Consider the following 13,570-nt stretch of genomic DNA (forward strand, 5'->3'; position numbering starts at 1 on the left):
TATTTTTCAAAACTAAACAGTTTTAAAGGATGTTGAATCTGATTCTAATGCAACAACAGTAGATCAGACAGGGATCAGACTCTGCCTTGTTAATATGGTCTTATAGTTGAAACATTTGCGTTCTGTTGCATTTGATCAATTGACTCTCTCTACAATGATGGAAGGTCAGTTGGCATTAACCTTTGATTTAGAAGCCTGTAGTCAGTTTTTCAGGTAGATTAGTGACAATGGTGCCTTCGAGATTCTGAGATTATAAGGAATCCAGTGATGCTAAATATGTCATGATTAATAACATGGAAAGAGCTCAAATAGCATTCAAATATTGTGATAATGACGCTAATGCTGATGTACTGCTACTAACAAATGTGTGTCTATGCTTTAAAGCACTGTGGTACTACCTGCACACTGGTAACTACTGCTGGTATTGACTCGAAGTTTGTGCACTGAGCTGTTCACCTCTTTTGAATGTAAGGTGAATATTCTCTAGCCTTCCTTTCTTTTCTTTTTGTGTAGTCTGATTTCCCTTTCTTGTTCTCGCTGCCTGATTGTAACTCATCTATCATTATATTTGATGTAAAATTCAAACATTCACCCACTTGAATCAAGCAAGTGGAATTTGATTATGACATGAGTTTTTTTTGTTTTTTTTTTAAACAATGAACATAGAGAAAATGCCTTTTTATTCCAGGGTTTTAAAGAACCCCCTCTCAGCAATATCTATTTATCCACTATGACTTCTGCTTACCCAGGGTTGGCTCGCAGAAACAGAAGCCTAAGCAAAGAGGTCTAGATTCTCCTCTCCCTAATCACTTGAGCTAACTCCTTCAATATGTCCTGAATTCACCCCTCCAGTCTGACACAGCAGGTAAAGCCAGAGCAGTTTACTGAACTTTAGTCAGCTTCATCAGAATCATGTATGTTTCTTGTATGGATGTGAAGATGACAGCAGGGTGTCGCACCTCGGAGTGTAGACCGACAAATCTATTTAGCAGGTTTAGGAACTTTAATTGAAAGTGAGAAGCATATCTTCTGGCGACATACTCCATCAATGCATACTGTTGTGACATTAAGTCATTAAGTCTTAGTTAATTTAGACTTAACCTCTAGAAGATGAGATGAAACTGAATAATTAGTCTCTAAGCAACACCACTGATTTGGTAAGACCTCACCAGGTGGCAGTTTCTGCGCTTTGCTCAGTGACAGGTTTTGATGTCAGAAGTGGCAGGCACAGCACACCACTTTGAAGCCTTTTTCTATTTGTGTGTTGCATGATGGCAGAGCAGACCTGGGCCAAGCAAAGCAATGCACAAAGTCCAGTGCAGCATACCGTACACTGTGCTGTCCTGTGCCATGTGCCTAAGACAAGATAATCTTTTACTTCAGGTCAGTGCTCTCTGATGGTGTCTCAGCACATCAAATTGAAGAAATTATGCAAGCAATATCTAACCACATTTCAGAAGCCAGTTTTTGTTGTAGATTTCTATGGGCAGTTTGTCATATTGTTCTTTATTTAGTCTCGAGTAAACAAAGAAGAGGTCTTTGTTTAGGTTAAGCAGCAGAGCATATTTATACTTTACCATAACATTCTGAATGGTTATTTTATTCTCTCCCACACAATCCACACCAAATGCTTTGTTTAGGAGACTGCTGAAAAAAAACTATTCATCTGTGTGGTCTTCAAGCAACCAGCTCTGCCAACCAGGATGTGACTTTGAGATGTAGGTCCTTCTCCTCACTAGTAATGCCGGTGTTGGATATTGGTTTTACTACCTTTATAAGGCATTGCTTCTTTTCATTTAAAAGGAATTTAAGTTTGGGTTTTTCATACCCATTGTTTGCTTTCAGGATGCTTCTCAAGTGTCTGGGTGGACAGAATTAAGTCCTCACAGAACTTGATATGGTCCAATATCTTTTCAGTTTGTTTGTTTATGTCAGAGCATTTAAAAACTTCCCTCATATGGTCCAGTTGAAGCATCCCTGGAGTGCCATAATGTTGTCTGTCCTCCTTCCAGGTCCTAGCATTATGGGTTTGTGTGGTTTTTCTCTTGAAAAGTCTCTGCTTTGTGAGCCGGAGACACACCATACTGTGGTCAGACGACTCCATAGGAGGAAGGGATGAAGCAGAATATTTACCCTTCACACTGCCGTAACAAGTCCAGTGTCCTATTTTTCCTTGTATAGCAGTTTACATATTGTATATAATATCTCTCTAGAATAATACTGCCCACAGTGGCATCATGTTGGAGTAGCTCTCATTAGACCTGATTGGATGTTTTGTAGACTTTTGTTCATTGCTTGAAGTGATGCTTTTTAAAAGAAATATGGGTTTTTATTTGGGTTGAATTGCTTTATAGATAAAAGAAAAAAGTAAAATGTATCCTTTGAGAAACTGGTAACCACATGTATTAATTTAAGAACTGGTGTCTTAGAGATCAGACTGGGCCTAAAAAGTCCTCCCGTCACGGCCGGGCTTAGCCCATAGACACTGTCTGAGCCTGATCCAACCCAACTATTCTCTCTAATTAGAGGCTTGATCTTGAAGTAAACCTGACATATTATTTTAAACTGCGACCAGTTTAAAATACTTCCAGACCTCTGACTTTACACTCTGCTGGGTCATTAGTGTAACTTCTCCCATTTTAAGCTTTTGTTTAACAACTTTCAGCTTAATTGTGTCCCTTGTAATCGCAGGGTGAGTCAAGTGCAAACCTTATGGGATGTGTGATTGATAGGAGTTGAGAAGGGCAGGACTAGTGGCATTAGTTGTGCAGTGTGCAACGCTTGTTACAGTCTAATTAACCTCTGGACTTTACTTTATCAACAGGATAAACTACCCACTCCTCTATTTAAACAATAATAAGTACATTAAGACAATTTTATGTCTGTGCTGTGTGTATTGTAGCTTGATGCCGACCATCAAGCATATGATTTTGGCCTGATATGACTGCAATTTTGTGTCGGATCGGGTTCAGTACGCGCTTGGGTTATAAAGAAAATCTAAACTCTAGTGTCATGTGATCGATTTTCCTTGTGTTAGTCAAGATTATGACAGAGATTTTGCATCATCTGCAAAACGACTAGTAAAGATGACATTACTGTAATCAAACCTACAAAAGCATACACCAGCGTTTCAATGTCCTGTTTTGACATAAATTTATTTATTCTGCGGTGGCTTTTCAAAGGATTGTAGCTAAATAGAACAGCTTTAATTTCTGTCTTGGTTCTTAACACAGCACAGTAAAAGTACATGAGCACATCCTCTCTGGTAGGCAAACAACTTGTGGCTAATGTCACATCTGTATTGTGATGGTTCAGCATGATTACATCCTTTGTACTGACGCATCTCCACTTTTTTCTATGTGTCTGTTTTAACAAAACAAAGATGACAATGCGTGACACCACAAATGTATTTTTTATTTATTTATTTATTTATTTTGAAATTGGGCTCAACCAAACAGAGACGAGGGCATAAATCCAGGTAACGGCTCAGCTTTTGAAGTGTTATTGACATTTTAAACTCAATTTCAAACCTTACAAATAGAATATTGGATTAGCTCAAAATAGTATTTCAAGTCACAACTCCACTCCTCCATGGCATGATGGGCAAACACAGCAAGAAATGAGTTTTGAAATTTCCAGTCTTTACCTTTGGCTGTATGTAAATACTAAGATTCACACATTTGCTTTAACTAAGTTAGGTGCATATTTGGTGTCATGTAAAAACGTCCAGTTGTTGTGTGAAGCCAGTGGCTGTAGATTTACTCTTAAAGGTACAGAGCTAATAGAGAATACAAATTAACAACTATTTTACCAGTAGTTTATAAATAACTGCTTTATGTTTACTATAGGAATGATTAGAAATGCTTACACAGGTACATCTCAATAAATAAGATCACCATTATTCATTTTAATAACTCACTTCAATTACAGTACATAAATGTAATATAAAATAATAGATTTCAAAATAGATTTCATTCAACTTTTATGTTTATGGCTTACAGCTAAATAGAACCCAATTCCAGTTTGTCATATTATATAAGATCAGTAAAAAACTGAGTTTTAATAGAAAAATGCTATGTTATGCTCACATTGTGGCCTAAGGATTAATTGGAAAAACTATTGACTTGACACATGTCCAGCAGATTTCCTCCATAAGGTTCAAGTAAGACTATCTCCAAGCATAATAACAAAAAGTTAAATGAAAGTAAAGAAGTGAGGGACAAAGCCATCAGTTTAAAACTTTCATTCACTGTAACACATAAAGATCAAAATTAACAGAAAGATATATTACTGTGTACAATGAATATGTTTTTTTACTTTAAAATTGTTATTGAAATAAGTAACTTCCCTGTGATTTTTTAATTTGTTGAGATGTGTCGGTAGATTAACTATTTATTATGCACGACAAATGGATCCTCTCCAGTTTGCATTTGAAATGACCTCATACAGAAACTTTTACACAGTGCTGAGAGAGTTTCCAGGGAGCAAGACAGAAAGAAAGACAGAAAGACCACCAGGCCCAGTAGTTGTCATTCCGCATTCATTCAGCCCCTTATGCACTTTTCTGCCAGGAGTGAGGCTTAATGCCCACATCATGACGGTATTCAGCGAGCAAAATAGCCCGTCACTTCTTCTCACCTCTGATAGAGTGCCTGAGAACTCACTCTACTCTAAAAGGCTAATCTAAAACCCCCACTAGTCGGCCCTCATTTCAGCTGCACTGTCACACACTGCACCAGCTGCGTATTGAATGGGTGCCTTCCTGAGCAGTTCACCTTACATTATAGAAAATCATTAGACAGATTTACGTGGACAAACGGCACGGGGTTTTGTCATAATATTTCGTCGATCCTTTTCACATTTTGGGGATGAAGAATGAAAGGTGTAGCAGCAGGTATGAAAAGGACATGGAGGGGAACAGTCTGAATGATCCTATTGATCACATCCAGAGGCTATCGGCATGTCCCTTCTCCATATGATGATATATTCACCTAGTGTGTACCAGATGGGATGCAGGGACAGGGGAAAAACACGGAGGACATATTCAGCATGCAGGAGCCTGTTCCCCCTGCTGAGCTTGTGTGCCCTAACATGCAGGGCAGGCTGGAAAATGTTCTGCTTATGACAGTGGATGGCTAAGGTAATGACCAGTGACTGCTACCATTGCTCATAGTAATGATGGTTTCACCCTGGAATACGACACACTTTTGCAACCCCATCTCACCTTTTCTCTGTAATTTTCTCCAAAGATTTCTTAAAATCTTTTCATTCTTATGTTCTTTGCTTTTATTTGCATCTCTCTTTCATTTCTACCCTTTTTTATTTAACAACCCCCATCTTTCACTTTCTTGTTGCTTTTCTTCACTGTCTCATTTACACACTTTCCCTTACTAATAACATTCAAAACGTTTTATCCATTTTATGTAACTTACTTCAGCATAGCGGGCCAGCAACATCTTTACTGTGCTGATGTCAACAAAAGAAGACTCACTCAAATCAATTCTGCTTTATTCTAAGGGATTTATACAAGCACAAAAGGGGTTTTCCTTTTTATTTCAACAGTCAAAGTTTGCCCAGTTAATTAAGCTGCTCTGAAAGGTCCTCCATGCAAGATATCCAAATCCTGCTTAGAGACCCAGGTTCTTATTTCTGACCAGCAGCTATAAAATATAACATATGTTGGAGGTGGGGAGCTTATTGTCTAAATGACCAATTCCATTGCAAACCTATAAGACTATATTCACATGAGACCGGAAGCACAATTGAAAATGAAATACAGCCACCAATATAATATCCCTCAAAAAGCCAATATTTCTCACTTATTAATTACTTCTTGGCTTGAAGCTGCTATATAGACCCCACTGCCTCACACCAGCCAGAAAGCAGAAATCACCCATTATCCATCAAGACTGGATGCAGCGCCACATTGAATTCAGCTGACACTTTGTGTTAGAAAACACAATTAGCAGGTCATCAACAGTAATGATTTAAAGACCGCCAATAACGGCCTCTTTAGTGAATATTTTAAACCAAATGGACAGCTGCCTTCGTGGAAACAATAGTGATCAAGAACACTGGAACACTGATCATTCTTTTTACTGACATGCTCAAACATAATTTATTTCTGGACAGAATAAAATGTAGTTGTCGCAGTTGTTCCATAAGAAGAACACTCTCTGCCGAGCAATCAGCTGGGCAATCTAGCTGATCACCTAGATAATATTGCCTAAGTGCCAAATTGCCGAAAAGTCCACTTTTAAGTGAGGTGTAAGCTAAGGGTCAAAACGAATGCACATTTGATAACGTGCTAAAATCACAGGACCATCGAGTGGCTTGACATGAAAGCTACAGCTGACTCAAGGTGTGTTGGCAGTGTCATCTAAACGTGGAGCTTTTTCCCAATCAGCATATGCAGTTTCCAGGCAGAGGTTTCATATAAATATAGCCTAAGGCTGACCTGCAAAAACTATGGTTGCAACAAAATGAATATTACTGGCAAATGATACTGATGTGTCCTGAGGTGAGATAAGTGCCACACAGTTAAAATAAAAATGTAGACCATGTAATGCTGATTTAATGCAGTGTGTTATTTTATGCAAACATGATTGATTTAATGAAGTCACAGAAAGGACTTAGTATTAGCAAATGCCTATTCTCGAATGACCCCAAATCAATATCGAGAATGAAAAACCTGAATCTGGACCTTCCTTGTGTCAAATTTGCTAATGAAAATATCTGAAACTCTGCATGTTGGACCTGAAATATCTTGTTTGCTAATAAAGTATGAATGTCATTTGAAGCTCTAGAGCCTTTCCACCATAGCAACTCACACTAAATGTGGCTAGAGCTGACTTTTAAGGCTCTAAGCAGTCTACAAATTACTTTTAAATATGTGTGACATTTTCAGTTATCAGACTGAGAGAGCAGTGAGAATTATATGTCATGCAGTTTACTTAACAAAAAGGTTTAATGGATAAGCTTTGCCCCGTCCCATGTTTTCTTTTGTTGTCAAATTAAATCTAGCAGAGACAAGAACTCTGCTCTTCACACATCATTATTTTCTCTGTATGAGAATGTGCTTAAAAATCAACAGCGCAAGTAAGCTGGATTAAAGTAAATCTGAGCAAGTCGTGCTTCTGAATTTCTTAAAGACTTTGAATGATATTTAGAAAATAATTTTTCATTGAGACATGAAAAATGCTTTGCCTCACTATGACAATTTCAGTTCCCAGGGTTACAAAGAAATGCTTATAACCTTCTCGAAATGAAAAAAAATCAATCATATTTCTACATTTTGTAACTTTCGCAATAAATAATTTGTTAAAGGACAACTGCTTCTTTCACAGTTTTAGAGGTAAAACTGGTCTATCAAACAGAAGCGCATTTTGTCTAATCCAACATGCACTTCAGTGAGCTGATCTACAACATTTCAGCAGTGAATACTGGGGTCTAAGCAGATGTTGAAACATAAGATCATACAAAATTAAAACGCCACTATATCTCTCATAAACTGAAGTCTATCTCCTGAATATATTTCCAGTTGCTGTCACCATGTGACTGATGTATGCACAGTCACATTGTTAAGCATTATATTTCAGCCGCTTTGAGTTGTTAACTTCACACTGGACAGCAAAAAATCTTTGTTTTTTTTATTTTTCAAAAGAAATTGACATTTAAGTTTTCTGATCACAAGACTTTGGGCAACTAGAAACTAGTTCATTTAAAATCTACTGTATGTCTCTGGTTTAAGTTGTTCCTGCAGCTGGACTGCTGTCAAGTCAATGTGATTTCAAAGGCCATAACTTTGCCGTTTCATCACATTATTATAATTCTTGGTTAATGTCATGTCCTACTTTTCCAATCTGAATGTCTGATTTTTATTAGCTCAAAGCCATAATCATCCAAATGAAGAAAAATAAGTGGTGAATAGTTATAAATAAATAACTTTCCTTTTTTTAAGCTAATTACTAAAATAAATTAACTTTTTACTAATATTCTGATTTATCGAGATGCTTCCGTAATCAAACCATTTTATATCTGCATCTTTTACAGAAATTGACTTTCACATGGTGATGCAGTGAAAGTTTATTGCAACCTCACAACTGTTTATGTGGGTTTTAGTCGGTACTGTAAGTAATTGATGTCCCATTTTAAGTTTCAAGCATGTTTAAAAGGCTGGTGTAATGAGATATCAAACATTAGGTGTGAACAGGACTTAATATTATTGGTTCATCTTGCATTTATATTCTTTTAAAGGACAGTTTCTTGTGCTGCATGTTTTATCAGTTCCACTTCGTTCATGAGTTCAAACGTTGACACAAGTCATTACAAAGCACCCATAGGTTACGACTGGAACTCTTTTGCACAAATCCTAAAGCAGAAGTAGAAATTACAAAGGCTTTTTCTTCTTGTTTTTGCCTGTTTTTAGTATGTTTTTATTCTTTTTTTAAGCTTCACTACTTCTACTTTTCCATCTTGCACACTTTTCATCTTCTAATCTGAATAAATACCAAACTCACATTACAATATCTGTATGTATCTTGAACCCCTATTAAATCTGAGCATGTCTTTTTCCACAGAAGTGGTGGAAATATCATTTTACAATGGTCTGCAGATATTCATTCTTTGCTGTTGGCTTTAGATAGATGTTGTACACTAACCCAAGTCTGCTTGTTTGCACAATGGATTGTGATTAGATTAAGCTGCACTGTAACAGCTTTTCATATGCGTTTAAGAGGGTTTTATCTCTGAGGACTGACACGACCAAAATGGGCCAGTGCAGAGGAGTTTTCCGCAGAAAAGAATGTGCGGCACATAAAGATGCTTGACAGCCCGGACGACTTGCACAACACAGTCATGCACAAACGCCCTGACTACCGCTGTACATGTTAGAGGAATGAAGGAGAGTGTTTGGAGAAATGACTTACTGATCATTACTCAGAGTAAAAAACGAGGCGAAAGATATGAAAGACATAAAGCCTGGGGAGCATCCATGTCACTGTCTTTGCTTTGCGTTTACATGAAGGAAGCCGCTGCTGTCTTCTGTCTATCGAAGTGTAACTGGTGCTATGAGCAATCAGCGTGGTGAATCATTTCACGGATCACCAAACATGAGTCCAGAACACTCAGGGGCTCTGCGACATTTCCACCATTACCCCTTATGTCAAAACAGCTGAGTGCATTATGTCATCCAAATTGACAGTGTCACTTGATACCATTCAGCGACACTCAGGCCACACACATACAAGCATTACAAAAATGCTAGTCTTGAGTTAGGGTTACTAGCCTTTTAGGCTATACTTCTCAACCTCTCCAATAGAGCTAGTTTTGTCAGATTTCTTTGTGGGAACTTCTGCATATATTAAGTCTCTGTGTCTAAATATGCTCTTACTGGACACTTTATTAGATACACCTGTTTGATTTCATCTTAATACATATATCTCAATCACATAATCATTTGGCAGAAACTAAATGCATTCAGGCGTTAAGGATACCCAGAGCATCTTCTCCTGTGGTAAAGAATGCTACCAGAAATTCTTGCTCTATGGCAGAGGATGGTCCAGAAAGGAGAAAATATCAAGTGGCTACTATCTGGATAAAAATGTCTCAGAGGTCAGAGGAGACTGGGTAGACTGATTTAAGATGACAGAAAAGCAACAGAGAACAAGCAGCCACGCTTTGCAACCAAGGTGTGCAAAACAACATCTCTGAATGCACTGCAGGTCAAACCATGAGACAGATGGGCTACATACAGCAGCAGAAGACCACACTAGGTGCAGCTCTTGTCAGATAGGCATAGGGCACGACGTCCCACTGACTTAGCAAGATTGGACAAACAGATAAAAAAGATCTTGCCTCGTTTAATGAGTCTCAATTTCAGCTGCAACACTGGGATTGTAGATCACAATTTGACATGACTAACATGGACATGTGGACCTGTCCTTCCTTGTATCAAAGGTTCAAGCTGTAGGTCAAATGATGGGGGAATATTTTTTGGCACACTTTGGATTGTTTTAGTAGCAATTGAGCATCAACACACCACAAATAAACGCCACAGCCCGAGTAATGGTGCTGACAGTCTCCATCTCTTTGTGACAGCCGTCCCCTGATGGCTCCCTCACAAAGCTCAAGTAATCTCAAACCTCCATAGTTATCAAACTTCAATGGAGTAGCATGCCTTTGGGATGCAGGGGAATAGGAGATTCTCATCAAGGATGTGCAGTGGACAAATCTGCAAAAACTGTATGAAATAAGGAAGTTATTTGGGCAAAAGGGCATTAATCCTGGCTTTAGCAAGTTGTTAAATAGGTAACAATATATGTACAGTGGCAGAGGTTCAAGCTGCCATCTGCTCTTAAATGAGAAGCAGGATAAAAAACAGTAGGTTACAATGTTTCAAGAGTGCAATCCTCTGTACCGGTTAAGTGGACACATAGGGACGCCTGTGCTCTACAACCGTAACCTAATTACAAGGTAAAATGGAACACTTTAGGTAAAAACCAATAACAGGTCCACCTAATGTAATTCCATTACACCTCCATTATATTTGCGCCAGAGAAAAGTTGCAAAACGTGGTTTTCGTTGGAGGGTTCTGAGTAGCACAATAAGAGGACATAAGAGAGCACATTATGCTTTACTTTTCTCAGAACACACAATGATGCTGGAGAGCTCTGGGATGCTATAATGCAAAAATTGTGATTATTAATGACAGTGCATTACACGTGTATATTCCCAGATAATTTACTGCACCAGCAAACACGTGTGTTGTTGTGGGCATGTTATTTAGCATTTTATCATCAGGCGTGAAGAGCCCGTCAGCGCATCCTTAGTTATAAGATGACTGATGATGTTCGCTGAATTCACAGCCAGTCACAGAGGGAGCATAGAAGGAGGCGAGAGACACTAAAGACCGAAACTGTTTGAAATGAGCTGATGGAGGTAAAAGCTTTAGAGAAACAACAGCTAGTTTTTTCATGATGCCAAAATAAGCATATGGTTATTTTTCTAAAGTGACTATCTGCTCCCTACCTTCATTGAGACCCATGTGAATGGTCCAGTAGTTCTGTAGGCACTGCAACTCATTCTTCATGGCCCTCTTGCAGCGGCAGTCATACAGAGAGCTATTGTGCAGAACTTCCAGGGCAGCCTTGCAGTCCCGGTTGTTATCCAGCATGGCATCCTTCTCCTTGCCCACGAGGCACTGGCGCATCACCCTGTACCGAGGGCTGCAGCGAGAATCCTGGCTGCACATTTCACTGGCCTGGATGCAGTCTACCCACTGTGACTGAGTCTCACGTGTAGACCTGGTGCCAGGAGATCCTTGGGATTCATTGGCCATGGGCACTAAAACAGCTGAAGAGCCTTCCAAAGAACCTAGACATGGAGGAGAGGGTTTATTTGAAGCAGAAAGGTGAACATGTGGGAGTTATTTTGACTGTGACTGATGATCATATATATATACACATATATATATGCACTAAAGACTGAAACTGCACATATATCTAGAATATATGTATGTTCTCTGTCTCTCTCTCTCTAAATATGAGAGAGAAAGGTATTGTGCCAAACAATACCTTTGGTATTGTTTGGCACATACCCTTAAAAATGTAGACAGTGGTAAATTCTCAAGTAGTTCCAAGAGAGCACGATTAAATCAGCCCTTTTGAAACCTTAGCAGTGAAACCTTAATTCGATATACCTCGATGCTGGTAGGCACTTCCAAGCCCACCTCATGTAAACATTAGGAAAATTTAAACTTCTCCAACGCTTTTAAATCTCACAAAAGTAACTCAGAAACGTTAAAAAATTATATTCATTTCACATCTGAAATGAATATTTCAGACACAAACTGTTGTTGCTGTCAATTATTGAATTGACAGCAATTCAAAAATTGTTGTAATTTCCAATATATGTAAGTGAAAAATTAGGTTTTGCAGTGATTCTCGGAGGGAGCAGAGATGTCTGACTTTTACAAGACTCAGGACGCGAACCCACCTTTACAGGCAAACAAAGTGCAGATAGTTTTGGTGAAATGACAAGAGAGACCCCTTGTGATGACATTGTGAATTGAGCAACCGAGAGCAAAAGGGTGTGCTGTATCGATCCTGGCTGCAAAGCCAATGTTACATAAAAGTTCAGTAGAAAAAAATTAATTCGTCAGTTACAGGATTTTAATACGTGAACATAATTATTGTGTTTATTATAAATATATTAGAGGTGGTAAACAGAGAGATAAAAACGTATTGCATTAAACAATGTTGCATATTTTGCTTTGAATTTATACGAAACAGTTCGTTGTTAAAATAAGAATAATATTAACCTCCTTATGTCCGTTGTAGAATCTCTGGGGCATTAAAAGTTCAAGTTGAGCTGCTTCAGCATTTACCTGCTTAAAAATACGTGTATTTGTAATGTGTTGCTGTAATTGACATCAGTCATTATATAACTGAGTCGATCAGCTTTGGCCATTAGAATCCCGTGGTTCACAACAAGCACATTAACTTTGGACTGACAGATACTTCTAGTTTGATCAAAGTGACGGTAATCCCGTACAACCATAACGCTTTTGTGATTTACTAAAGAAATTCAAAATAAAAAAAGACCAATAACATTTAATGTTATACTTCTTACCTAAGAGCACAAGAAAAACGCAGAAGCACATCCACAGTGTGCCAGACTTCATGTTGAAATTGTTAAGACTCCAATTAGACTATTATCTCCAGCTCTTTAAAGGTTTATTCCTTTCTCCAGGTTCTTGACAAACTCTAACTGAGGAAAACACAAGAATGCATATCCTAATTTATTCCAAAAGTAAAACACATCCCCCAATAGAAAAGGAAAAAAAAATCCTCGACGCCCAGAAAGATGGAAAATCCACGATCCTTTGCTTTTGCTTTACTGAAGAAGTCAGAAAAAATTCCCTTAGATTCGAAAAAATGAAAAGAAATTAAATGCAGTCAGCTAGTGGATCCATGAAAGCTGCTTCTCGGGGTCCGCTGCGCTGCGTTCATACCGACAAACTACTGAGATGTGATGTGTCCGCATTATGGGCTCAGTCTGGCCGCCTTTCTTGCCCCCCTTGCAGGCAGTTTGTCCCACAAACAGTTCCCAAAGTGCCTTACAAAAAATCTGTTATCTGTGCCAGCATATTAAAGGAGGTGGAAAGAACTCGTCTGAAAGTGCTACAACCCGATGACTAGTTTTTTCCCCCTTCTCTCCCTCCACTGGATTCCTCTCAAAGCTGTGCGCTCCTGTGGAAGGAGCGAACGCGTCTTTTTCACTGACTGCACGCGTGTCGAGGCATCCACAGCACTTTATAAAGGAAGGAGGGGGGGGGGGAGGCATCGTTGATCCAGCAGAGGGCGCTGCGAGAAGGCGTTCTCATTGGAAAGCGCGGCGCACACGGTTCCCACAGAAGCCCAATAATAAATGTTGCCCTACAGAATGTTGTAATTTTCCTGCTGAGAGAGAGAGTGAAAGAAAGAAAGAGACAGAGAGAGAGATGGATGTGAGGAGGTGCGAGGGTGGCATGTGAAAAAGTGACCTCAAACGGCCCCTGATGTATATCTTT

General features: G+C 38.8%; 1 protein-coding gene across 1 annotated transcript in view; it reads right to left on the minus strand.

The window, feature by feature from the left end:
• The window catches only part of LOC116730053 (GDNF family receptor alpha-2-like), a 70,715-nt gene extending 57,416 nt beyond the window's left edge, over positions 1-13,299 (minus strand). Inside the window, exons 1-2 of the mRNA XM_032579019.1 lie at positions 12,631-13,299; positions 11,029-11,373 (exon numbers count right to left, since the gene is read on the minus strand). Coding sequence (XP_032434910.1) covers positions 11,029-11,373; positions 12,631-12,682 — 397 coding nt within the window. The 5' untranslated portion in view covers positions 12,683-13,299. The remainder of the gene's footprint in view (positions 1-11,028; positions 11,374-12,630) is intronic.
• Between the last annotated feature and the right edge of the window lie 271 nt (positions 13,300-13,570).

Source organism: Xiphophorus hellerii, chromosome 12, assembly GCF_003331165.1.
Source record: "Xiphophorus hellerii strain 12219 chromosome 12, Xiphophorus_hellerii-4.1, whole genome shotgun sequence".
NCBI lineage: Eukaryota > Metazoa > Chordata > Actinopteri > Cyprinodontiformes > Poeciliidae > Xiphophorus > Xiphophorus hellerii.